This window comes from Petromyzon marinus, chromosome 66 (assembly GCF_048934315.1).
Source record: "Petromyzon marinus isolate PM22_M1 ecotype Great Lakes invasive population chromosome 66, UKy_Petmar_22M1.pri1.0, whole genome shotgun sequence".
In the NCBI taxonomy this organism is placed as follows: Eukaryota; Metazoa; Chordata; class Hyperoartia; order Petromyzontiformes; family Petromyzontidae; genus Petromyzon; species Petromyzon marinus.
In genome coordinates, this window is record NC_133732.1 from 4,997,552 (window position 1) to 5,023,496 (window position 25,945).

At 55.3% G+C, this 25,945-nt stretch overlaps 2 protein-coding genes across 2 annotated transcripts in view; both read left to right on the top strand.

Annotated features, from left to right (window-relative positions):
- The window catches only part of LOC142906527 (uncharacterized), an 11,598-nt gene extending 7,298 nt beyond the window's left edge, over positions 1 to 4,300 (top strand). Inside the window, exon 5 of the mRNA XM_076054533.1 lies at positions 3,158 to 4,300. Coding sequence (XP_075910648.1) covers positions 3,158 to 4,300 — 1,143 coding nt within the window. The remainder of the gene's footprint in view (positions 1 to 3,157) is intronic.
- Positions 4,301 to 18,295: 13,995 nt separating this feature from the next.
- LOC142906528 (uncharacterized) overlaps positions 18,296 to 25,945 on the top strand; it is a 35,737-nt gene continuing 28,087 nt past the window's right edge. The window contains exon 1 of the mRNA XM_076054534.1: positions 18,296 to 25,022. Coding sequence (XP_075910649.1) covers positions 24,987 to 25,022 — 36 coding nt within the window. The 5' untranslated portion in view covers positions 18,296 to 24,986. The remainder of the gene's footprint in view (positions 25,023 to 25,945) is intronic.

Below are 25,945 nucleotides of genomic sequence, written 5' to 3' on the forward strand. Positions count from 1 at the left end.
GAAACTCTCCACTCTCTCCACAACTGCCCCATCAACGATTGGGAGTTGTGGGTGTGGAGTGTCCGATGATACAAAGGCTTCACGAACTACGTGGTCAAAATAGATGTTAAATAATGTGGCAGCCAGAGGACATCCCTGTCGCACCCCAAGGTGTACAGGGAATAGCTCTGACTCCCGGCCACGTAGTTTTACCTTGGCCCGCTCACCATCATGAAGGTCCTTAATGATCATGAGCAGAGGATCCAGAGTCTGAGGCCTTTCCTGGTCTCAGACTCTGGATCAACTTTAGTACTTCCTCAACAGATGGCACCTCAGCCAGCCACTCACAGGAGATGACTTCTTCAAATATTTGAGGCACCGCAGCCTCAGCAGGGTCATCCTCACTTTCTGCCACGATGTTTTCCTGGCTGAGGGATTTCCCCTTTCCCAGGACTTCACAAAAATGCTCAGCAAATCTGCAAACCTGTTCCTGGGGGTTGGAGATTGGATCACCGTTTTTTCCTCTAATAATGGTAAGAAGTGTGGTGCTGCAGGTTACTTTTTTGATGAAGTTAAATAGGGATTTGTAATCGCGGGCTATTGAGGCAGACTCCATCTCCTCAGCAACCCGAAACCACCAACCATCCTTGCAGTGCCTCAAGGCTGTCCGAATCTCCGAGCGAAGGCTGCACTAAGCCTCCTCATTCTCTGACGTGGGATGCTTTAGACGATTAGAGTGGGCCTGTCGCTTTTTCTCAACCATCCTGAACCCCTCCTCTGTCAGCCAGGGTCTCTGGGGAGGTCTGGACCGTGTACCCAAAGCAGCCATTGCAGCTGCATGAGCCACAGTCCTAAACCTTGCCCATTTACCCTTGACATCAGGAGGAGTGGGGGACGATGCCAACTCCAGCCACAAGCGATGATGAAATTCTCGCTTGCAACTATCATCAGCTAGCTGAGACAAGGCCACCTTAGGTTTGAATGGGGTCCTGGGTGTACACCCACCACCGGAGTGGAAGAATGACAGGCGCATCTTCCATGATGTTGTGTTGATGCGCCGATGCCAGAACAGCGTGTTGGTAATTACAAGCTCATGGGTTGCACAAAAATCTAGCAGCCTCCTACCGTTGTTTTTGAGCTGATCTGGCCCATGCCTTCCAATCTTTCCAGACCAGGTACCAGCATCATGACCAACTCGGGCATTGAAGTCACCCAACAAGATGACTCTATCCCGAGGGGCCACTTTAGCCAGCACCTGTGACAGGAGGTCATAGAAGGCATCTGACTCATCGGCTTTGCCTGCATCCCTCCACGGATGTTCGTCTTTGGTGGGGGCATAAGTAACAACGACCACCACTCCTCGCCTCCGGTTGATGGGAAGGCGAGCCCAAAGTAGCCTGGGGCTTACGGCTTCCCACACCTCACCGCCACGCTCCCACGCCCCCTTCATTCTTTTGTTCAGAAGAAAAGCCACACCCTGTTGTTTGGCAGTCTGCTGCCCCGAGTAGAGGACTGTCCACTCCTCATGGTGGCAGGAGCCAGAACCGGTCGACCGGACCTCCTGAATGCCAAAGAGATCCAGGCGGTACCGGTCCAGCTCCCGACAGAGGAGCGGCAGCCTCTCCTTCGCAGTGAGCGTTCGAACATTCCACGTGGCCACCCGTAGTGGTTTTTTGTTATTTCTGGAGGAGCCCCGAGGGTAGAGAGATTCAATCTCCTGGCTGCGACAATTGGGGTTTGGCCAGGAGACGTCATAGACGCCTGTCCCCCCGGGGCCTCCGGCACAAGCTCGCACACACGCTCACTCACCAACACGCTCACTCACACACTCACCCACACACTCACCCACACACTCACCCACACATTCACCCACACACTCACCCACACACTCACCCACACACTCACTCACTCGCTCACCCACACACTCACCCACACACTCACCCACACGCTCACCCACACGCTCACCCACACACTCACCCACACACTCACCCACACACTCACCCACACACTCACCCACACACTCACCCACACATTCACCCACACACTCACCCACACACTCACCCACACACTCACTCACTCGCTCACCCACACACTCACCCACACACTCACCCACACGCTCACCCACACACTCACCCACACGCTCACTCACACACTCACCCACATGCTCACCCACACGCTCACTCACTCGCTCACCCACACACTCACCCACACGCTCACCCACACGCTCACCCACACGCTCACCCACACGCTCACTCACTCGCTCACCCACACACTCACCAACACACTCACCCACACACTCACCCACACACTCACCCACACACTCACCCACACACTCACCCACACGCTCACCCACACGCTCACCCACACACTCACCCACACACTCACCCACACACTCACCCACACACTCACCCACACACTCACCCACACACTCACCCACACACTCACCCACACGCTCACTCACTCGCTCACCCACACACTCACCCACACACTCACCCACACGCTCACCCACACACTCACCCACACACTCACCCACACACTCACCCACACACTCACCCACACGCTCACCCACACACTCACCCACACACTCACCCACACACTCACCCACACACTCACCCACACACTCACCCACACACTCACCCACACGCTCACTCACTCGCTCACCCACACACTCACCCACACACTCACCCACACACTCACCCACACACTCACCCACACGCTCACCCACACACTCACCCACACGCTCACCCACACACTCACCCACACACTCACCCACACACTCACCCACACACTCACCCACACACTCACCCACACACTCACCCACACGCTCACCCACACACTCACCCACACACTCACCCACACACTCACCCACACACTCACCCACACACTCACCCACACGCTCACCCACACACTCACCCACACACTCACCCACACACTCACCCACACACTCACTCACTCGCTCACCCACACACTCACCCACACACTCACCCACACGCTCACCCACACACTCACCCACACGCTCACTCACACACTCACCCACACGCTCACCCACACGCTCACTCACTCGCTCACCCACACACTCACCCACACGCTCACCCACACACTCACCCACACACTCACAACAGGTTCTCAAGTGTAGTGAGTTGATGCTCCTCTCCCCACCCCGTCGGCCCCCACGCAGGCCCTCAGTGTGGTTTCCCCGTGCTGCTGGGACCGCTCCGGCCCCCGCTCCTTCCACCAACTCCACTCCTTCCTGGGCGGCGGTGACGGTGACGTTGACGGTGACGTTGACGGTGACGGTGACGGTGACGGTGACAGTGACGAGGCCACGCAGACCGCCCCAGCGGCAGGGGGGCCCAATTCTACCCCCGGCACCGTGACGGCGTGCCGGCCTGCCGCCGGGCCCGCGGGGCCCTTGAGGCCCACAGGGCCCGCTGGGGCTTTGAGGCCCTTGGGGCCCACGGGGCCCTTGAGGCCCACAGGGCCCGCTGGGGCTTTGAGGCCCTTGAGGCCCACAGGGCCCACTGGGCCTTTGAGGCCCTTGGGGCCCACGGGGCCCTTGAGGCCCACAGGGCCTGCTGGGCCCTTGCTGTCCACGGGGCCCGTAGGGCCCTTGAGGCCCACGGGGCCCTTGAGGCTCACGGGGCCCTTGAGGTCCACAGGGCCCGCTGGGCCCGCGGGGCCCTTGAGGCCCACGGGGCCCTTGAGGCCCACGGGGCCCGCGGGGCCCTCGAGGCCCACCGGGTCCGCAGGGCCCTTGAGGCCCACGGGACCCGCAGGGCCCTTGAGGCCCACGGGGCTCGTAGGGCCTTTGAGGCCCGCGGGGCCCTCGAGGCCCTTGAGGCCCACGGGGCCCGCGGGGCCCTTGAGGCCCACGGGGCCCGTAGGGCCCTTGAGGCCCACGGGACCCGTAGGGCCCTTGAGGCCCACGGGTCCCTCGGAGCCCTTGAGGCCCACGGGGCCCTTGGGGCCCTCGGGGCCCTCGAGGCCCTCGGGGCCCGCGGGTCCCTCGAGGCCCCGTGGGCCCCGTGGGCCCGCCAAGCGCTCTGTGGCGTGGAGCGAGGGGGAGACGGCGGCGCTCATCGCCGTGTGGCGCCGTGCCGACGTGCAGCGGCAGCTGTGCGGCAGGGAGGTGCCGCACGGCTACGTACACCGCCTCATGGCGCGTGAGCTGGCGCGGGCCGGCGGCCCCGGCGGCCCCGGCGGCCCCGGCGGCCCCGGCGGCCACGGCGGCCCCGGCGGCCACGGCGGCCGCGATGCGGCCGAGGTGCACAACCGCATGAAGCGGCTCAAGCAGGACTACCGCAAGGTGAGTCTGTGGTGAGTCTGTGGGTCTCTGTGTGGTGAGTCTGTGTGTCTCTGTGTGGTGAGTCTGTGGGTGTCTGTGTGGTGAGTCTGTGGGTGTCTCTGTGTGGTGAGTCTGTGGGTGTCTCTGTGTGGTGAGTCTGTGGGTCTCTGTGTGGTGAGTCTGTGGGTGTCTCTGTGTGGTGAGTCTGTGGGTCTCTGTGTGGTGAGTCTGTGGGTGTCTCTGTGTGGTGAGTCTGTGGGTCTCTGTGTGGTGAGTCTGTGGGTGTCTCTGTGTGGTGAGTCTGTGGGTCTCTGTGTGGTGAGTCTGTGGGTGTCTCTGTGTGATGAGTCTGTGGGTGTCTGTGTGTGGTGAGTCTGTGGGTGTCTCTGTGTGGTGAGTCTGTGGGTCTCTGTGTGGTGAGTCTGTGGGTGTCTCTGTGTGGTGAGTCTGTGGGTGTCTCTGTGTGGTGAGTCTGTGGGTCTCTGTGTGGTGAGTCTGTGGGTCTCTGTGTGGTGAGTCTGTGGGTGTCTCTGTGTGATGAGTCTGTGGGTGTCTGTGTGTGGTGAGTCTGTGGGTCTCTGTGTGGTGAGTCTGTGGGTCTCTGTGTGGTGAGTGTGTGGGTCTCTGTGTGGTGAGTCTGTGGGTCTCTGTGTGGTGAGTCTGTGGGTCTCTGTGTGGTGAGTCTGTGGGTCTCTGTGTGGTGAGTCTGTGGGTCTCTGTGTGGTGAGTCTGTGGGTCTCTGTGTGGTGAGTCTGTGGGTGTCTGTGTGTGGTGAGTCTGTGGGTGTCTCTGTGTGGTGAGTCTGTGGGTGTCTCTGTGTGGTGAGTCTGTGTGTCTCTGTGTGGTGAGTCTGTGGGTCTCTGTGTGTGGTGAGTCTGTGGATCTCTGTGTGGTGAGTCTGTGGGTCTCTGTGTGGTGAGTCTGTGGGTGTCTCTGTGTGATGAGTCTGTGGGTGTCTCTGTGTGGTGAGTCTGTGGGTCTCTGTGTGGTGAGTCTGTGGGTGTCTCTGTGTGATGAGTCTGTGGGTCTCTGTGTGGTGAGTTTGTGGGTCTCTGTGTGGTGAGTCTGTGGGTGTCTCTGTGTGGTGAGTCTGTGGGTCTCTGTGTGGTGAGTCTGTGGGTCTCTGTGTGGTGAGTCTGTGGGTCTCTGTGTGGTGAGTTTGTGGGTCTCTGTGTGGTGAGTCTGTGGGTATCTGTGTGGTGAGTCTGTGTGGTGAGTCTGTGGGTCTCTGTGTGATGAGTCTGTGTGGTGAGTCTGTGGTGAGTCTGTGGTGAGTCTGTGGGTGTCTGTGTGGTGAGTCTGTGGGTCTCTGTGTGGTGAGTCTGTGGGTCTCTGTGTGGTGAGTCTGTGGGTGTCTCTGTGTGGTGAGTCTGTGGGTGTCTGTGTGGTGAGTCTGTGGGTCTCTGTGTGTGGTGAGTCTGTGGGTCTCTGTGTGTGGTGAGTCTGTGGATCTCTGTGTGGTGAGTCTGTGGGTCTCTGTGTGGTGAGTTTGTGGGTCTCTGTGTGGTGAGTCTGTGGGTGTCTCTGTGTGGTGAGTCTGTGGGTCTCTGTGTGGTGAGTCTGTGGGTCTCTGTGTGGTGAGTCTGTGGGTCTCTGTGTGGTGAGTTTGTGGGTCTCTGTGTGGTGAGTCTGTGGGTATCTGTGTGGTGAGTCTGTGTGGTGAGTCTGTGGGTCTCTGTGTGATGAGTCTGTGTGGTGAGTCTGTGGTGAGTCTGTGGTGAGTCTGTGGGTGTCTGTGTGGTGAGTCTGTGGGTCTCTGTGTGGTGAGTCTGTGGGTCTCTGTGTGGTGAGTCTGTGGGTGTCTCTGTGTGGTGAGTCTGTGGGTGTCTGTGTGGTGAGTCTGTGGGTCTCTGTGTGTGGTGAGTCTGTGGGTCTCTGTGTGTGGTGAGTCTGTGGATCTCTGTGTGGTGAGTCTGTGGGTCTCTGTGTGGTGAGTCTGTGGGTGTCTCTGTGTGATGAGTCTGTGGGTGTCTCTGTGTGGTGAGTCTGTGGGTCTCTGTGTGGTGAGTCTGCGGGTGTCTCTGTGTGATGAGTCTGTGGGTCTCTGTGTGGTGAGTTTGTGGGTCTCTGTGTGGTGAGTCTGTGGGTGTCTCTGTGTGGTGAGTCTGTGGGTCTCTGTGTGGTGAGTCTGTGGGTCTCTGTGTGGTGAGTCTGTGGGTCTCTGTGTGGTGAGTTTGTGGGTCTCTGTGTGGTGAGTCTGTGGGTATCTGTGTGGTGAGTCTGTGTGGTGAGTCTGTGGGTCTCTGTGTGATGAGTCTGTGTGGTGAGTCTGTGGTGAGTCTGTGGTGAGTCTGTGGGTGTCTGTGTGGTGAGTCTGTGGGTCTCTGTGTGGTGAGTCTGTGGGTCTCTGTGTGGTGAGTCTGTGGGTGTCTCTGTGTGGTGAGTCTGTGGGTCTCTCTGTGTAGTGAGTCTGTGGGTGTCTGTGTGTTGAGTCTGTGGGTCTCTGTGTGGTGAGTCTGTGGGTGTCTCTGTGTGGTGAGTCTGTGGGTGTCTCTGTGTGGTGAGTCTGTGGGTCTCTGTGTGGTGAGTCTGTGGGTCTCTGTGTGGTGAGTCTGTGGGTCTCTGTGTGGTGAGTCTGTGGGTCTCTGTGTGGTGAGTCTGTGGGTGTCTGTGTGGTGAGTCTGTGGGTCTCTGTGTGGTGAGTCTGTGGGTGTCTCTGTGTGGTGAGTCTGTGGGTGTCTGTGTGGTGAGTCTGTGGGTCTCTGTGTGTGGTGAGTCTGTGGGTCTCTGTGTGTGGTGAGTCTGTGGATCTCTGTGTGGTGAGTCTGTGGGTCTCTGTGTGGTGAGTCTGTGGGTGTCTCTGTGTGATGAGTCTGTGGGTGTCTCTGTGTGGTGAGTCTGTGGGTCTCTGTGTGGTGAGTCTGTGGGTGTCTCTGTGTGATGAGTCTGTGGGTGTCTGTGTGTGGTGAGTCTGTGGGTGTCTCTGTGTGGTGAGTCTGTGGGTCTCTGTGTGGTGAGTCTGTGGGTGTCTCTGTGTGGTGAGTCTGTGGGTGTCTCTGTGTGGTGAGTCTGTGGGTCTCTGTGTGGTGAGTCTGTGGGTGTCTCTGTGTGATGAGTCTGTGGGTGTCTGTGTGTGGTGAGTCTGTGGGTCTCTGTGTGGTGAGTCTGTGGGTCTCTGTGTGGTGAGTGTGTGGGTCTCTGTGTGGTGAGTCTGTGGGTCTCTGTGTGGTGAGTCTGTGGGTCTCTGTGTGGTGAGTCTGTGGGTCTCTGTGTGGTGAGTCTGTGGGTCTCTGTGTGGTGAGTCTGTGGGTCTCTGTGTGGTGAGTCTGTGGGTGTCTGTGTGTGGTGAGTCTGTGGGTGTCTCTGTGTGGTGAGTCTGTGGGTGTCTCTGTGTGGTGAGTCTGTGTGTCTCTGTGTGGTGAGTCTGTGGGTCTCTGTGTGTGGTGAGTCTGTGGATCTCTGTGTGGTGAGTCTGTGGGTCTCTGTGTGGTGAGTCTGTGGGTGTCTCTGTGTGATGAGTCTGTGGGTGTCTCTGTGTGGTGAGTCTGTGGGTCTCTGTGTGGTGAGTCTGTGGGTGTCTCTGTGTGATGAGTCTGTGGGTCTCTGTGTGGTGAGTTTGTGGGTCTCTGTGTGGTGAGTCTGTGGGTGTCTCTGTGTGGTGAGTCTGTGGGTCTCTGTGTGGTGAGTCTGTGGGTCTCTGTGTGGTGAGTCTGTGGGTCTCTGTGTGGTGAGTTTGTGGGTCTCTGTGTGGTGAGTCTGTGGGTATCTGTGTGGTGAGTCTGTGTGGTGAGTCTGTGGGTCTCTGTGTGATGAGTCTGTGTGGTGAGTCTGTGGTGAGTCTGTGGTGAGTCTGTGGGTGTCTGTGTGGTGAGTCTGTGGGTCTCTGTGTGGTGAGTCTGTGGGTCTCTGTGTGGTGAGTCTGTGGGTGTCTCTGTGTGGTGAGTCTGTGGGTGTCTGTGTGGTGAGTCTGTGGGTCTCTGTGTGTGGTGAGTCTGTGGGTCTCTGTGTGTGGTGAGTCTGTGGATCTCTGTGTGGTGAGTCTGTGGGTCTCTGTGTGGTGAGTTTGTGGGTCTCTGTGTGGTGAGTCTGTGGGTGTCTCTGTGTGGTGAGTCTGTGGGTCTCTGTGTGGTGAGTCTGTGGGTCTCTGTGTGGTGAGTCTGTGGGTCTCTGTGTGGTGAGTTTGTGGGTCTCTGTGTGGTGAGTCTGTGGGTATCTGTGTGGTGAGTCTGTGTGGTGAGTCTGTGGGTCTCTGTGTGATGAGTCTGTGTGGTGAGTCTGTGGTGAGTCTGTGGTGAGTCTGTGGGTGTCTGTGTGGTGAGTCTGTGGGTCTCTGTGTGGTGAGTCTGTGGGTCTCTGTGTGGTGAGTCTGTGGGTGTCTCTGTGTGGTGAGTCTGTGGGTGTCTGTGTGGTGAGTCTGTGGGTCTCTGTGTGTGGTGAGTCTGTGGGTCTCTGTGTGTGGTGAGTCTGTGGATCTCTGTGTGGTGAGTCTGTGGGTCTCTGTGTGGTGAGTCTGTGGGTGTCTCTGTGTGATGAGTCTGTGGGTGTCTCTGTGTGGTGAGTCTGTGGGTCTCTGTGTGGTGAGTCTGCGGGTGTCTCTGTGTGATGAGTCTGTGGGTCTCTGTGTGGTGAGTTTGTGGGTCTCTGTGTGGTGAGTCTGTGGGTGTCTCTGTGTGGTGAGTCTGTGGGTCTCTGTGTGGTGAGTCTGTGGGTCTCTGTGTGGTGAGTCTGTGGGTCTCTGTGTGGTGAGTTTGTGGGTCTCTGTGTGGTGAGTCTGTGGGTATCTGTGTGGTGAGTCTGTGTGGTGAGTCTGTGGGTCTCTGTGTGATGAGTCTGTGTGGTGAGTCTGTGGTGAGTCTGTGGTGAGTCTGTGGGTGTCTGTGTGGTGAGTCTGTGGGTCTCTGTGTGGTGAGTCTGTGGGTCTCTGTGTGGTGAGTCTGTGGGTGTCTCTGTGTGGTGAGTCTGTGGGTCTCTCTGTGTAGTGAGTCTGTGGGTGTCTGTGTGTTGAGTCTGTGGGTCTCTGTGTGGTGAGTCTGTGGGTGTCTCTGTGTGGTGAGTCTGTGGGTGTCTCTGTGTGGTGAGTCTGTGGGTCTCTGTGTGGTGAGTCTGTGGGTCTCTGTGTGGTGAGTCTGTGGGTCTCTGTGTGGTGAGTCTGTGGGTCTCTGTGTGGTGAGTCTGTGGGTGTCTGTGTGGTGAGTCTGTGGGTCTCTGTGTGGTGAGTCTGTGGGTGTCTCTGTGTGGTGAGTCTGTGGGTGTCTGTGTGGTGAGTCTGTGGGTCTCTGTGTGTGGTGAGTCTGTGGGTCTCTGTGTGTGGTGAGTCTGTGGATCTCTGTGTGGTGAGTCTGTGGGTCTCTGTGTGGTGAGTCTGTGGGTGTCTATGTGTGATGAGTCTGTGGGTGTCTCTGTGTGGTGAGTCTGTGGGTCTCTGTGTGGTGAGTCTGTGGGTGTCTCTGTGTGATGAGTCTGTGGGTCTCTGTGTGGTGAGTTTGTGGGTCTCTGTGTGGTGAGTCTGTGGGTGTCTCTGTGTGGTGAGTCTGTGGGTCTCTGTGTGGTGAGTCTGTGGGTCTCTGTGTGGTGAGTCTGTGGGTCTCTGTGTGGTGAGTTTGTGGGTCTCTGTGTGGTGAGTCTGTGGGTATCTGTGTGGTGAGTCTGTGTGGTGAGTCTGTGGGTCTCTGTGTGATGAGTCTGTGTGGTGAGTCTGTGGTGAGTCTGTGGTGAGTCTGTGGGTGTCTGTGTGGTGAGTCTGTGGGTCTCTGTGTGGTGAGTCTGTGGGTCTCTGTGTGGTGAGTCTGTGGGTGTCTCTGTGTGGTGAGTCTGTGGGTCTCTCTGTGTAGTGAGTCTGTGGGTGTCTGTGTGTTGAGTCTGTGGGTCTCTGTGTGGTGAGTCTGTGGGTCTCTGTGTGGTGAGTCTGTGGGTCTCTGTGTGGTGAGTCTGTGGGTGTCTCTGTGTGGTGAGTCTGTGGGTGTCTGTGTGGTGAGTCTGTGGGTCTCTGTGTGTGGTGAGTCTGTGGGTCTCTGTGTGTGGTGAGTCTGTGGATCTCTGTGTGGTGAGTCTGTGGGTCTCTGTGTGGTGAGTCTGTGGGTGTCTCTGTGTGATGAGTCTGTGGGTGTCTCTGTGTGGTGAGTCTGTGGGTCTCTGTGTGGTGAGTCTGCGGGTGTCTCTGTGTGATGAGTCTGTGGGTCTCTGTGTGGTGAGTTTGTGGGTCTCTGTGTGGTGAGTCTGTGGGTGTCTCTGTGTGGTGAGTCTGTGGGTCTCTGTGTGGTGAGTCTGTGGGTCTCTGTGTGGTGAGTCTGTGGGTCTCTGTGTGGTGAGTCTGTGGGTCTCTGTGTGGTGAGTCTGTGGGTGTCTGTGTGGTGAGTCTGTGGGTCTCTGTGTGTGGTGAGTCTGTGGGTCTCTGTGTGTGGTGAGTCTGTGGATCTCTGTGTGGTGAGTCTGTGGGTCTCTGTGTGGTGAGTCTGTGGGTGTCTCTGTGTGATGAGTCTGTGGGTGTCTCTGTGTGGTGAGTCTGTGGGTCTCTGTGTGGTGAGTTTGTGGGTCTCTGTGTGGTGAGTCTGTGGGTGTCTCTGTGTGGTGAGTCTGTGGGTCTCTGTGTGGTGAGTCTGTGGGTCTCTGTGTGGTGAGTCTGTGGGTCTCTGTGTGGTGAGTTTGTGGGTCTCTGTGTGGTGAGTCTGTGGGTATCTGTGTGGTGAGTCTGTGTGGTGAGTCTGTGGGTCTCTGTGTGATGAGTCTGTGTGGTGAGTCTGTGGTGAGTCTGTGGTGAGTCTGTGGGTGTCTGTGTGGTGAGTCTGTGGGTCTCTGTGTGGTGAGTCTGTGGGTCTCTGTGTGGTGAGTCTGTGGGTGTCTCTGTGTGGTGAGTCTGTGGGTCTCTCTGTGTAGTGAGTCTGTGGGTGTCTGTGTGTTGAGTCTGTGGGTCTCTGTGTGGTGAGTCTGTGGGTGTCTCTGTGTGGTGAGTCTGTGGGTGTCTCTGTGTGGTGAGTCTGTGGGTCTCTGTGTGGTGAGTCTGTGGGTCTCTGTGTGGTGAGTCTGTGGGTCTCTGTGTGGTGAGTCTGTGGGTCTCTGTGTGGTGAGTCTGTGGGTGTCTGTGTGGTGAGTCTGTGGGTCTCTGTGTGGTGAGTCTGTGGGTGTCTCTGTGTGGTGAGTCTGTGGGTGTCTGTGTGGTGAGTCTGTGGGTCTCTGTGTGTGGTGAGTCTGTGGGTCTCTGTGTGTGGTGAGTCTGTGGATCTCTGTGTGGTGAGTCTGTGGGTCTCTGTGTGGTGAGTCTGTGGGTGTCTCTGTGTGATGAGTCTGTGGGTGTCTCTGTGTGGTGAGTCTGTGGGTCTCTGTGTGGTGAGTCTGTGGGTGTCTCTGTGTGATGAGTCTGTGGGTCTCTGTGTGGTGAGTTTGTGGGTCTCTGTGTGGTGAGTCTGTGGGTGTCTCTGTGTGGTGAGTCTGTGGGTGTCTCTGTGTGATGAGTCTGTGGGTGTCTCTGTGTGGTGAGTCTGTGGGTCTCTGTGTGGTGAGTCTGTGGGTGTCTCTGTGTGATGAGTCTGTGGGTCTCTGTGTGGTGAGTTTGTGGGTCTCTGTGTGGTGAGTCTGTGGGTGTCTCTGTGTGGTGAGTCTGTGGGTCTCTGTGTGGTGAGTCTGTGGGTCTCTGTGTGGTGAGTCTGTGGGTCTCTGTGTGGTGAGTTTGTGGGTCTCTGTGTGGTGAGTCTGTGGGTATCTGTGTGGTGAGTCTGTGTGGTGAGTCTGTGGGTCTCTGTGTGATGAGTCTGTGTGGTGAGTCTGTGGTGAGTCTGTGGTGAGTCTGTGGGTGTCTGTGTGGTGAGTCTGTGGGTCTCTGTGTGGTGAGTCTGTGGGTCTCTGTGTGGTGAGTCTGTGGGTGTCTCTGTGTGGTGAGTCTGTGGGTGTCTGTGTGGTGAGTCTGTGGGTCTCTGTGTGTGGTGAGTCTGTGGGTCTCTGTGTGTGGTGAGTCTGTGGATCTCTGTGTGGTGAGTCTGTGGGTCTCTGTGTGGTGAGTTTGTGGGTCTCTGTGTGGTGAGTCTGTGGGTGTCTCTGTGTGGTGAGTCTGTGGGTCTCTGTGTGGTGAGTCTGTGGGTCTCTGTGTGGTGAGTCTGTGGGTCTCTGTGTGGTGAGTTTGTGGGTCTCTGTGTGGTGAGTCTGTGGGTATCTGTGTGGTGAGTCTGTGTGGTGAGTCTGTGGGTCTCTGTGTGATGAGTCTGTGTGGTGAGTCTGTGGTGAGTCTGTGGTGAGTCTGTGGGTGTCTGTGTGGTGAGTCTGTGGGTCTCTGTGTGGTGAGTCTGTGGGTCTCTGTGTGGTGAGTCTGTGGGTGTCTCTGTGTGGTGAGTCTGTGGGTGTCTGTGTGGTGAGTCTGTGGGTCTCTGTGTGTGGTGAGTCTGTGGGTCTCTGTGTGTGGTGAGTCTGTGGATCTCTGTGTGGTGAGTCTGTGGGTCTCTGTGTGGTGAGTCTGTGGGTGTCTCTGTGTGATGAGTCTGTGGGTGTCTCTGTGTGGTGAGTCTGTGGGTCTCTGTGTGGTGAGTCTGCGGGTGTCTCTGTGTGATGAGTCTGTGGGTCTCTGTGTGGTGAGTTTGTGGGTCTCTGTGTGGTGAGTCTGTGGGTGTCTCTGTGTGGTGAGTCTGTGGGTCTCTGTGTGGTGAGTCTGTGGGTCTCTGTGTGGTGAGTCTGTGGGTCTCTGTGTGGTGAGTTTGTGGGTCTCTGTGTGGTGAGTCTGTGGGTATCTGTGTGGTGAGTCTGTGTGGTGAGTCTGTGGGTCTCTGTGTGATGAGTCTGTGTGGTGAGTCTGTGGTGAGTCTGTGGTGAGTCTGTGGGTGTCTGTGTGGTGAGTCTGTGGGTCTCTGTGTGGTGAGTCTGTGGGTCTCTGTGTGGTGAGTCTGTGGGTGTCTCTGTGTGGTGAGTCTGTGGGTCTCTCTGTGTAGTGAGTCTGTGGGTGTCTGTGTGTTGAGTCTGTGGGTCTCTGTGTGGTGAGTCTGTGGGTGTCTCTGTGTGGTGAGTCTGTGGGTGTCTCTGTGTGGTGAGTCTGTGGGTCTCTGTGTGGTGAGTCTGTGGGTCTCTGTGTGGTGAGTCTGTGGGTCTCTGTGTGGTGAGTCTGTGGGTCTCTGTGTGGTGAGTCTGTGGGTGTCTGTGTGGTGAGTCTGTGGGTCTCTGTGTGGTGAGTCTGTGGGTGTCTCTGTGTGGTGAGTCTGTGGGTGTCTGTGTGGTGAGTCTGTGGGTCTCTGTGTGTGGTGAGTCTGTGGGTCTCTGTGTGTGGTGAGTCTGTGGATCTCTGTGTGGTGAGTCTGTGGGTCTCTGTGTGGTGAGTCTGTGGGTGTCTCTGTGTGATGAGTCTGTGGGTGTCTCTGTGTGGTGAGTCTGTGGGTCTCTGTGTGGTGAGTCTGTGGGTGTCTCTGTGTGATGAGTCTGTGGGTCTCTGTGTGGTGAGTTTGTGGGTCTCTGTGTGGTGAGTCTGTGGGTGTCTCTGTGTGGTGAGTCTGTGGGTCTCTGTGTGGTGAGTCTGTGGGTCTCTGTGTGGTGAGTCTGTGGGTCTCTGTGTGGTGAGTTTGTGGGTCTCTGTGTGGTGAGTCTGTGGGTATCTGTGTGGTGAGTCTGTGTGGTGAGTCTGTGGGTCTCTGTGTGATGAGTCTGTGTGGTGAGTCTGTGGTGAGTCTGTGGTGAGTCTGTGGGTGTCTGTGTGGTGAGTCTGTGGGTCTCTGTGTGGTGAGTCTGTGGGTCTCTGTGTGGTGAGTCTGTGGGTGTCTCTGTGTGGTGAGTCTGTGGGTCTCTCTGTGTAGTGAGTCTGTGGGTGTCTGTGTGTTGAGTCTGTGGGTCTCTGTGTGGTGAGTCTGTGGGTCTCTGTGTGGTGAGTCTGTGGGTCTCTGTGTGGTGAGTCTGTGGGTGTCTCTGTGTGGTGAGTCTGTGGGTGTCTGTGTGGTGAGTCTGTGGGTCTCTGTGTGTGGTGAGTCTGTGGGTCTCTGTGTGTGGTGAGTCTGTGGATCTCTGTGTGGTGAGTCTGTGGGTCTCTGTGTGGTGAGTCTGTGGGTGTCTCTGTGTGATGAGTCTGTGGGTGTCTCTGTGTGGTGAGTCTGTGGGTCTCTGTGTGGTGAGTCTGCGGGTGTCTCTGTGTGATGAGTCTGTGGGTCTCTGTGTGGTGAGTTTGTGGGTCTCTGTGTGGTGAGTCTGTGGGTGTCTCTGTGTGGTGAGTCTGTGGGTCTCTGTGTGGTGAGTCTGTGGGTCTCTGTGTGGTGAGTCTGTGGGTCTCTGTGTGGTGAGTCTGTGGGTCTCTGTGTGGTGAGTCTGTGGGTGTCTGTGTGGTGAGTCTGTGGGTCTCTGTGTGTGGTGAGTCTGTGGGTCTCTGTGTGTGGTGAGTCTGTGGATCTCTGTGTGGTGAGTCTGTGGGTCTCTGTGTGGTGAGTCTGTGGGTGTCTCTGTGTGATGAGTCTGTGGGTGTCTCTGTGTGGTGAGTCTGTGGGTCTCTGTGTGGTGAGTTTGTGGGTCTCTGTGTGGTGAGTCTGTGGGTGTCTCTGTGTGGTGAGTCTGTGGGTCTCTGTGTGGTGAGTCTGTGGGTCTCTGTGTGGTGAGTCTGTGGGTCTCTGTGTGGTGAGTTTGTGGGTCTCTGTGTGGTGAGTCTGTGGGTATCTGTGTGGTGAGTCTGTGTGGTGAGTCTGTGGGTCTCTGTGTGATGAGTCTGTGTGGTGAGTCTGTGGTGAGTCTGTGGTGAGTCTGTGGGTGTCTGTGTGGTGAGTCTGTGGGTCTCTGTGTGGTGAGTCTGTGGGTCTCTGTGTGGTGAGTCTGTGGGTGTCTCTGTGTGGTGAGTCTGTGGGTCTCTCTGTGTAGTGAGTCTGTGGGTGTCTGTGTGTTGAGTCTGTGGGTCTCTGTGTGGTGAGTCTGTGGGTGTCTCTGTGTGGTGAGTCTGTGGGTGTCTCTGTGTGGTGAGTCTGTGGGTCTCTGTGTGGTGAGTCTGTGGGTCTCTGTGTGGTGAGTCTGTGGGTCTCTGTGTGGTGAGTCTGTGGGTCTCTGTGTGGTGAGTCTGTGGGTGTCTGTGTGGTGAGTCTGTGGGTCTCTGTGTGGTGAGTCTGTGGGTGTCTCTGTGTGGTGAGTCTGTGGGTGTCTGTGTGGTGAGTCTGTGGGTCTCTGTGTGTGGTGAGTCTGTGGGTCTCTGTGTGTGGTGAGTCTGTGGATCTCTGTGTGGTGAGTCTGTGGGTCTCTGTGTGGTGAGTCTGTGGGTGTCTCTGTGTGATGAGTCTGTGGGTGTCTCTGTGTGGTGAGTCTGTGGGTCTCTGTGTGGTGAGTCTGTGGGTGTCTCTGTGTGATGAGTCTGTGGGTCTCTGTGTGGTGAGTTTGTGGGTCTCTGTGTGGTGAGTCTGTGGGTGTCTCTGTGTGGTGAGTCTGTGGGTCTCTGTGTGGTGAGTCTGTGGGTCTCTGTGTGGTGAGTCTGTGGGTCTCTGTGTGGTGAGTTTGTGGGTCTCTGTGTGGTGAGTCTGTGGGTATCTGTGTGGTGAGTCTGTGTGGTGAGTCTGTGGGTCTCTGTGTGATGAGTCTGTGTGGTGAGTCTGTGGTGAGTCTGTGGTGAGTCTGTGGGTGTCTGTGTGGTGAGTCTGTGGGTCTCTGTGTGGTGAGTCTGTGGGTCTCTGTGTGGTGAGTCTGTGGGTGTCTCTGTGTGGTGAGTCTGTGGGTGTCTGTGTGGTGAGTCTGTGGGTCTCTGTGTGTGGTGAGTCTGTGGGTCTCTGTGTGTGGTGAGTCTGTGGATCTCTGTGTGGTGAGTCTGTGGGTCTCTGTGTGGTGAGTCTGTGGGTGTCTCTGTGTGATGAGTCTGTGGGTGTCTCTGTGTGGTGAGTCTGTGGGTCTCTGTGTGGTGAGTCTGCGGGTGTCTCTGTGTGATGAGTCTGTGGGTCTCTGTGTGGTGAGTTTGTGGGTCTCTGTGTGGTGAGTCTGTGGGTGTCTCTGTGTGGTGAGTCTGTGGGTCTCTGTGTGGTGAGTCTGTGGGTCTCTGTGTGGTGAGTCTGTGGGTCTCTGTGTGGTGAGTTTGTGGGTCTCTGTGTGGTGAGTCTGTGGGTATCTGTGTGGTGAGTCTGTGTGGTGAGTCTGTGGGTCTCTGTGTGATGAGTCTGTGTGGTGAGTCTGTGGTGAGTCTGTGGTGAGTCTGTGGGTGTCTGTGTGGTGAGTCTGTGGGTCTCTGTGTGGTGAGTCTGTGGGTCTCTGTGTGGTGAGTCTGTGGGTGTCTCTGTGTGGTGAGTCTGTGGGTCTCTCTGTGTAGTGAGTCTGTGGGTGTCTGTGTGTTGAGTCTGTGGGTCTCTGTGTGGTGAGTCTGTGGGTGTCTCTGTGTGGTGAGTCTGTGGGTGTCTCTGTGTGGTGAGTCTGTGGGTCTCTGTGTGGTGAGTCTGTGGGTCTCTGTGTGGTGAGTCTGTGGGTCTCTGTGTGGTGAGTCTGTGGGTCTCTGTGTGGTGAGTCTGTGGGTGTCTGTGTGGTGAGTCTGTGGGTCTCTGTGTGGTGAGTCTGTGGGTGTCTCTGTGTGGTGAGTCTGTGGGTGTCTGTGTGGTGAGTCTGTGGGTCTCTGTGTGTGGTGAGTCTGTGGGTCTCTGTGTGTGGTGAGTCTGTGGATCTCTGTGTGGTGAGTCTGTGGGTCTCTGTGTGGTGAGTCTGTGGGTGTCTCTGTGTGATGAGTCTGTGGGTGTCTCTGTGTGGTGAGTCTGTGGGTCTCTGTGTGGTGAGTCTGTGGGTGTCTCTGTGTGATGAGTCTGTGGGTCTCTGTGTGGTGAGTTTGTGGGTCTCTGTGTGGTGAGTCTGTGGGTGTCTCTGTGTGGTGAGTCTGTGGGTCTCTGTGTGGTGAGTCTGTGGGTCTCTGTGTGGTGAGTCTGTGGGTCTCTGTGTGGTGAGTTTGTGTGTCTCTGTGTGGTGAGTCTGTGGGTATCTGTGTGGTGAGTCTGTGTGGTGAGTCTGTGGGTCTCTGTGTGATGAGTCTGTGTGGTGAGTCTGTGGTGAGTCTGTGGTGAGTCTGTGGGTCTCTGTGTGGTGAGTCTGTGGGTGTCTCTGTGTGGTGAGTCTGTGGGTCTCTCTGTGTAGTGAGTCTGTGGGTGTCTGTGTGTTGAGTCTGTGGGTCTCTGTGTGGTGAGTCTGTGGGTCTCTGTGTGGTGAGTCTGTGGGTCTCTGTGTGATGAGTCTGTGGGTCTCTGTGTGGTGAGTCTACGGGTCTCTGTGTGGTGAGTCTGTGGGTCTCTGTGTGGTGAGTCTGTGGGTCTCTGTGTGGTGAGTCTGTGGGTCTTTGTGTGGTGAGTCTGTGGGTGTCTGTGTGGTGAGTCTGTGGGTCTCTGTGTGGTGAGGCTGTGGGTCTCTTTGTCGTGAGTCTGTGGGTCTCTGTGTGGTGAGTCTGTGGGTCTCTGTGTGGTGAGTCTGTGGGTCTCTGTGTGGTGAGTCTGTGGGTCTCTGTGTGGTGAGTCTGTGGGTCTCTGTGTGGTGAGTCTGTGGGTCTCTGTGTGGTGAGTCTGTGGGTGTCTGTGTGGTGAGTCTGTGGGTCTCTGTGTGGTGAGTCTGTGGGTGTCTCTGTGTGGTGAGTCTGTGGGTGTCTGTGTGGTGAGTCTGTGGGTCTCTGTGTGTGGTGAGTCTGTGGGTCTCTGTGTGTGGTGAGTCTGTGGATCTCTGTGTGGTGAGTCTGTGGGTCTCTGTGTGGTGAGTCTGTGGGTGTCTCTGTGTGATGAGTCTGTGGGTGTCTCTGTGTGGTGAGTCTGTGGGTCTCTGTGTGGTGAGTTTGTGGGTGTCTCTGTGTGATGAGTCTGTGGGTCTCTGTGTGGTGAGTTTGTGGGTCTCTGTGTGGTGAGTCTGTGGGTGTCTCTGTGTGGTGAGTCTGTGGGTCTCTGTGTGGTGAGTCTGTGGGTCTCTGTGTGGTGAGTCTGTGGGTCTCTGTGTGGTGAGTTTGTGGGTCTCTGTGTGGTGAGTCTGTGGGTCTCTGTGTGGTGAGTCTGTGGGTGTCTCTGTGTGGTGAGTCTGTGGGTCTCTGTGTGGTGAGTCTGTGGGTGTCTGTGTGGTGAGTCTGTGGGTCTCTGTGTGGTGAGTCTGTGGGTGTCTCTGTGTGGTGAGTCTGTGGGTGTCTGTGTGGTGAGTCTGTGGGTCTCTGTGTGTGGTGAGTCTGTGGGTCTCTGTGTGTGTTGAGTCTGTGGATCTCTGTGTGGTGAGTCTGTGGGTCTCTGTGTGGTGAGTCTGTGGGTGTCTCTGTGTGATGAGTCTGTGGGTGTCTCTGTGTGGTGAGTCTGTGGGTCTCTGTGTGGTGAGTCTGTGGGTGTCTCTGTGTGATGAGTCTGTGGGTCTCTGTGTGGTGAGTTTGTGGGTCTCTGTGTGGTGAGTCTGTGGGTGTCTCTGTGTGGTGAGTCTGTGGGTCTCTGTGTGGTGAGTCTGTGGGTCTCTGTGTGGTGAGTCTGTGGGTCTCTGTGTGGTGAGTTTGTGGGTCTCTGTGTGGTGAGTCTGTGGGTATCTGTGTGGTGAGTCTGTGTGGTGAGTCTGTGGGTCTCTGTGTGATGAGTCTGTGTGGTGAGTCTGTGGTGAGTCTGTGGTGAGTCTGTGGGTGTCTGTGTGGTGAGTCTGTGGGTCTCTGTGTGGTGAGTCTGTGGGTCTCTGTGTGGTGAGTCTGTGGGTGTCTCTGTGTGGTGAGTCTGTGGGTCTCTCTGTGTAGTGAGTCTGTGGGTGTCTGTGTGTTGAGTCTGTGGGTCTCTGTGTGGTGAGTCTGTGGGTCTCTGTGTGGTGAGTCTGTGGGTCTCTGTGTGATGAGTCTGTGGGTCTCTGTGTGGTGAGTCTACGGGTCTCTGTGTGGTGAGTCTGTGGGTCTCTGTGTGGTGAGTCTGTGGGTCTCTGTGTGGTGAGTCTGTGGGTCTCTGTGTGGTGAGTCTGTGGGTGTCTGTGTGGTGAGTCTGTGGGTCTCTGTGTGGTGAGGCTGTGGGTCTCTTTGTCGTGAGTCTGTGGGTCTCTGTGTGGTGAGTCTGTGGGTCTCTGTGTGGTGAGTCTGTGGGTCTCTGTGTGGTGAGTCTGTGGGTCTCTGTGTGGTGAGTCTGTGGGTCTCTGTGTGGTGAGTATGTGGGTCTCTGTGTGGTGAGTCTGTGGGTGTCTGTGTGGTGAGTCTGTGGGTCTCTGTGTGGTGAGTCTGTGGGTGTCTCTGTGTGGTGAGTCTGTGGGTGTCTGTGTGGTGAGTCTGTGGGTCTCTGTGTGTGGTGAGTCTGTGGGTCTCTGTGTGTGGTGAGTCTGTGGATCTCTGTGTGGTGAGTCTGTGGGTCTCTGTGTGGTGAGTCTGTGGGTGTCTCTGTGTGATGAGTCTGTGGGTGTCTCTGTGTGGTGAGTCTGTGGGTCTCTGTGTGGTGAGTCTGTGGGTGTCTCTGTGTGATGAGTCTGTGGGTCTCTGTGTGGTGAGTTTGTGGGTCTCTGTGTGGTGAGTCTGTGGGTGTCTCTGTGTGGTGAGTCTGTGGGTCTCTGTGTGGTGAGTCTGTGGGTCTCTGTTAGGTGAGTCTGTGGGTCTCTGTGTGGTGAGTTTGTGGGTCTCTGTGTGGTGAGTCTGTGGGTATCTGTGTGGTGAGTCTGTGTGGTGAGTCGGTGGGTCTCTGTGTGATGAGTCTGTGTGGTGAGTCTGTGGTGAGTCTGTGGTGAGTCTGTGGGTGTCTGTGTGGTGAGTCTGTGGGTCTCTGTGTGGTGAGTCTGTGGGTCTCTGTGTGGTGAGTCTGTGGGTGTCTCTGTGTGGTGAGTCTGTGGGTCTCTCTTTGTAGTGAGTCTGTGGGTGTCTGTGTGTTGAGTCTGTGGGTCTCTGTGTGGTGAGTCTGTGGGTCTCTGTGTGGTGAGTCTGTGGGTCTCTGTGTGATGAGTCTGTGGGTCTCTGTGTGGTGAGTCTGTGGGTGTCTCTGTGTGGTGAGTCTGTGGGTCTCTGTGTGGTGAGTCTGTGGGTCTCTGTGTGGTGAGTCTGTGGGTCTCTGTGTGGTGAGTCTGTGGGTGTCTGTGTGGTGAGTCTGTGGGTCTCTGTGTGGTGAGGCTGTGGGTCTCTTTGTTGTGAGTCTGTGGGTCTCTGTGTGGTGAGTCTGTGGGTCTCTGTGTGGTGAGTCTGTGGGTCTCTGTGTGGTGAGTCTGTGGGTCTCTGTGTGGTGAGTTTGTGGGTCTCTGTGTGGTGAGTCTGTGGGTCTCTGTGTGATGAGTCTATGTGTCTCTGTGTGATGAGTCTGTGTGTCTCTATGTGGTGAGTCTATGTGTCTCTGTGAGTCTATGTGTCTCTGTGTGGTGAGTCTATGTGTCTCTATGTGGTGAGTCTATGTGTCTCTGTGAGTCTATGTGTCTCTGTGTGATGAGTCTATGTGTCTCTGTGTGGTGAGTCTATGTGTCTCTATGTGGTGAGTCTATGTGTCTCTATGTGGTGAGTCTATGTGTCTATGTGATGAGTCTATGTGTCTCTGTGAGTCTATGTGTCTCTATGTGATGAGTCTATGTGTCTCTGTGATGAGTCTATGTGTCTCTGTGAGTCTATGTGTCTCTATGTGGTGAGTCTGTGTCTCTGTGTGATGAGTCTGTGGGTGTCTCTGTGTGGTGAGTCTGTGGGTCTCTGTGTGGTGAGTCTGTGGGTGTCTCTGTGTGGTGAGTCTGTGGGTCTCTGTGTGGTGAGTTTGTGGGTCTCTGTGTGGTGAGTCTGTGGGTCTCTGTGTGGTGAGTCTGTGGGTCTCTGTGTGGTGAGTTTGTGGGTCTCTGTGTGGTGAGTCTGTGGGTATCTGTGTGGTGAGTCTGTGTGGTGAGTCTGTGGGTCTCTGTGTGATGAGTCTGTGTGGTGAGTCTGTGGTGAGTCTGTGGTGAGTCTGTGGGTGTCTGTGTGGTGAGTCTGTGGGTCTCTGTGTGGTGAGTCTGTGGGTCTCTGTGTGGTGAGTCTGTGGGTGTCTCTGTGTGGTGAGTCTGTGGGTCTCTCTGTGTAGTGAGTCTGTGGGTGTCTGTGTGTTGAGTCTGTGGGTCTCTGTGTGGTGAGTCTGTGGGTCTCTGTGTGGTGAGTCTGTGGGTCTCTGTGTGATGAGTCTGTGGGTCTCTGTGTGGTGAGTCTACGGGTCTCTGTGTGGTGAGTCTGTGGGTCTCTGTGTGGTGAGTCTGTGGGTCTCTGTGTGGTGAGTCTGTGGGTCTCTGTGTGGTGAGTCTGTGGGTGTCTGTGTGGTGAGTCTGTGGGTCTCTGTGTGGTGAGGCTGTGGGTCTCTTTGTCGTGAGTCTGTGGGTCTCTGTGTGGTGAGTCTGTGGGTCTCTGTGTGGTGAGTCTGTGGGTCTCTGTGTGGTGAGTCTGTGGGTCTCTGTGTGGTGAGTCTGTGGGTCTCTGTGTGGTGAGTATGTGGGTCTCTGTGTGGTGAGTCTGTGGGTGTCTGTGTGGTGAGTCTGTGGGTCTCTGTGTGGTGAGTCTGTGGGTGTCTCTGTGTGGTGAGTCTGTGGGTGTCTGTGTGGTGAGTCTGTGGGTCTCTGTGTGTGGTGAGTCTGTGGGTCTCTGTGTGTGGTGAGTCTGTGGATCTCTGTGTGGTGAGTCTGTGGGTCTCTGTGTGGTGAGTCTGTGGGTGTCTCTGTGTGATGAGTCTGTGGGTGTCTCTGTGTGGTGAGTCTGTGGGTCTCTGTGTGGTGAGTCTGTGGGTGTCTCTGTGTGATGAGTCTGTGGGTCTCTGTGTGGTGAGTTTGTGGGTCTCTGTGTGGTGAGTCTGTGGGTGTCTCTGTGTGGTGAGTCTGTGGGTCTCTGTGTGGTGAGTCTGTGGGTCTCTGTGTGGTGAGTCTGTGGGTCTCTGTGTGGTGAGTTTGTGGGTCTCTGTGTGGTGAGTCTGTGGGTATCTGTGTGGTGAGTCTGTGTGGTGAGTCGGTGGGTCTCTGTGTGATGAGTCTGTGTGGTGAGTCTGTGGTGAGTCTGTGGTGAGTCTGTGGGTGTCTGTGTGGTGAGTCTGTGGGTCTCTGTGTGGTGAGTCTGTGGGTCTCTGTGTGGTGAGTCTGTGGGTGTCTCTGTGTGGTGAGTCTGTGGGTCTCTCTTTGTAGTGAGTCTGTGGGTGTCTGTGTGTTGAGTCTGTGGGTCTCTGTGTGGTGAGTCTGTGGGTCTCTGTGTGGTGAGTCTGTGGGTCTCTGTGTGATGAGTCTGTGGGTCTCTGTGTGGTGAGTCTGTGGGTGTCTCTGTGTGGTGAGTCTGTGGGTCTCTGTGTGGTGAGTCTGTGGGTCTCTGTGTGGTGAGTCTGTGGGTCTCTGTGTGGTGAGTCTGTGGGTGTCTGTGTGGTGAGTCTGTGGGTCTCTGTGTGGTGAGGCTGTGGGTCTCTTTGTTGTGAGTCTGTGGGTCTCTGTGTGGTGAGTCTGTGGGTCTCTGTGTGGTGAGTCTGTGGGTCTCTGTGTGGTGAGTCTGTGGGTCTCTGTGTGGTGAGTTTGTGGGTCTCTGTGTGGTGAGTCTGTGGGTCTCTGTGTGATGAGTCTATGTGTCTCTGTGTGATGAGTCTGTGTGTCTCTATGTGGTGAGTCTATGTGTCTCTGTGAGTCTATGTGTCTCTGTGTGGTGAGTCTATGTGTCTCTATGTGGTGAGTCTATGTGTCTCTGTGAGTCTATGTGTCTCTGTGTGATGAGTCTATGTGTCTCTGTGTGGTGAGTCTATGTGTCTCTATGTGGTGAGTCTATGTGTCTCTATGTGGTGAGTCTATGTGTCTATGTGATGAGTCTATGTGTCTCTGTGAGTCTATGTGTCTCTATGTGATGAGTCTATGTGTCTCTGTGATGAGTCTATGTGTCTCTGTGAGTCTATGTGTCTCTATGTGGTGAGTCTGTGTCTCTGTGTGATGAGTCTGTGGGTGTCTCTGTGTGGTGAGTCTGTGGGTCTCTGTGTGGTGAGTCTGTGGGTGTCTCTGTGTGGTGAGTCTGTGGGTCTCTGTGTGATGAGTCTGTGGGTGTCTCTGTGTGGTGAGTCTATGTGTCTCTATGTGATGAGTCTGTGGGTGTCTCTGTGTGGTGAGTCTATGTGTCTCTATGTGATGAGTCTGTGGGTGTCTCTGTGTGGTGAGTCTATGTGTCTCTGTGAGTCTATGTGTCTCTATGTGATGAGTCTATGTGTCTCTATGTGGTGAGTCTATGTGTCTCTGTGTGATGAGTCTATGTGTCTCTGTGTGGTGAGTCTGTGTCTCTATGTGATGAGTCTATGTGTCTCTGTGTGATGAGTCTATGTGTCTCTATGTGATGAGTCTATGTGTCTCTATGTGATGAGTCTATGTGTCTCTGTGAGTCTATGTGTCTCTGTGTGATGAGTCTATGTGTCTCTGTGAGTCTATGTGTCTCTGTGTGATGAGTCTATGTGTCTCTATGTGATGAGTCTATGTGTCTCTGTGAGTCTATGTGTCTCTGTGTGATGAGTCTATGTGTCTCTATGTGATGAGTCTATGTGTCTCTGTGAGTCTATGTGTCTCTGTGTGATGAGTCTATGTGTCTCTATGTGATGAGTCTATGTGTCTCTGTGAGTCTATGTGTCTCTGTGTGATGAGTCTATTTGTCTCTGTGTGATGAGTCTATGTGTCTCTGTGAGTCTATGTGTCTCTGTGTGATGAGTCTATGTGTCTCTGTGAGTCTATGTGTCTCTATGTGATGAGTCTATGTGTCTCTGTGAGTCTATGTGTCTCTATGTGGTGAGTCTATGTGTCTCTGTGTGATGAGTCTATGTGTCTCTGTGAGTCTATGTGTCTCTGTGTGATGAGTCTATGTGTCTCTGTGAGTCTATGTGTCTCTGTGTGATGAGTCTATGTGTCTCTGTGTAGTGAGTCTATGCGTCTCTATGTGATGAGTCTATGTGTCTCTGTGAGTCTATGTGTCTCTGTGTGATGAGTCTATGTGTCTCTATGTGATGAGTCTATGTGTCTCTATGTGATGAGTCTATGTGTCTCTGTGTAGTGAGTCTATGTGTCTCTGTGAGTCTATGTGTCTCTATGTGATGAGTCTATGTGTCTCTATGTGATGAGTCTATGTGTCTCTGTGAGTCTATGTGTCTCTGTGTGATGAGTCTATGTGTCTCTGTGAGTCTATGTGTCTCTATGTGATGAGTCTATGTGTCTCTGTGTGATGAGTCTATGTGTCTCTGTGAGTCTATGTGTCTCTGTGTGATGAGTCTATGTGTCTCTGTGTAGTGAGTCTTTGTGTCTCTATGTGATGAGTCTATGTGTCTCTGTGTGATGAGTCTATGTGTCTCTGTGTGATGAGTCTATGTGTCTCTGTGTGATGAGTCTATGTGTCTCTGTGAGTCTATGTGTCTCTGTGTGATGAGTCTATGTGTCTCTGTGTGATGAGTCTATGTGTCTCTGTGTGATGAGTCTATGTGTCTCTGTGTGATGAGTCTGTGTGTCTCTATGTGGTGAGTCTGTGTGTCTCTATGTGATGAGTCTATGTGTCTCTGTGAGTCTATGTGTCTCTGTGAGTCTATGTGTCTCTGTGAGTCTATGTGTCTCTGTGTGATGAGTCTATGTGTCTCTATGTGATGAGTCTATGTGTCTCTGTGTGGTGAGTCTATGTGTCTCTGTGAGTCTATGTGTCTCTGTGTGATGAGTCTATGTGTCTCTGTGTGTTCCCACTGCCCACGAGGCTCTTCATGAGAGACAAGAGAATGGTGGCCCTGCTGCTGGTGGTGGTGGTGGTGGCGGCGCTCGCAGGAAAAGTTGCAAATTCTTCTACGAGCTCGACAGCTTCCTCCGGAGCGGGGAGACCCTGGCAGCTGCTTCACAACCTGCTCCTCCGTCAACCTCCACCACCACCGCCACCACCGCCACCACCGCCACCACCGCCACCGCCACCACCGCCACCACCGCCACCGCCACCACCGCCACCACCACCACCATGAGGGCCCAGAGCAGCCGTGGGTACTGCAGCAGGGTGAGTGTGGGACGGAGGGAATGGACTCACCACACAGAGACACCCACAGACTCATCACACAGAGACACCCACAGACTCACCACACAGAGACACCCACAGACTCACCACACAGAGACACCCACAGACTCACCACACAGAGACACCCACAGACTCACCACACAGAGACACCCACAGACTCACCACACAGAGACACCCCACAGACTCACCACACAGAGACCCACAGACTCACCACACAGAGACCCACAGACTCACCACACAGAGACACCCCACAGACTCACCACACAGAGACCCACAGACTCACCACACAGAGACCCATAGACTCACCACACAGAGACCCACAGACTCACCACACAGAGACCCACAGACTCACCACACAGAGACACCCACAGACTCACCACACAGAGACACCCACAGACTCATCACACAGAGACACCCACAGACTCACCACACAGAGACACCCACAGACTCACCACACAGAGACACCCACAGACTCACCACACAGAGACACCCACAGACTCACCACACAGAGACACCCACAGACTCACCACACAGAGACACACAGACTCACCACACAGAGACACCCACAGACTCACCACACAGAGACACGCACAGACTCACCACACAGAGACCCACAGACTCACCACACAGAGACACGCACAGACTCACCACACAGAGACACCCACAGACTCACCACACAGAGACACCCACAGACTCACCACACAGAGACACACAGACTCACCACACAGAGACCCACAGACTCACCACACAGAGACACCCACAGACTCACCACACAGAGACACCCACAGACTCACCACACAGAGACACCCCACAGACTCACCACACAGAGACCCACAGACTCACCACACAGAGACCCACAGACTCACCACACAGAGACACCCCACAGACTCACCACACAGAGACCC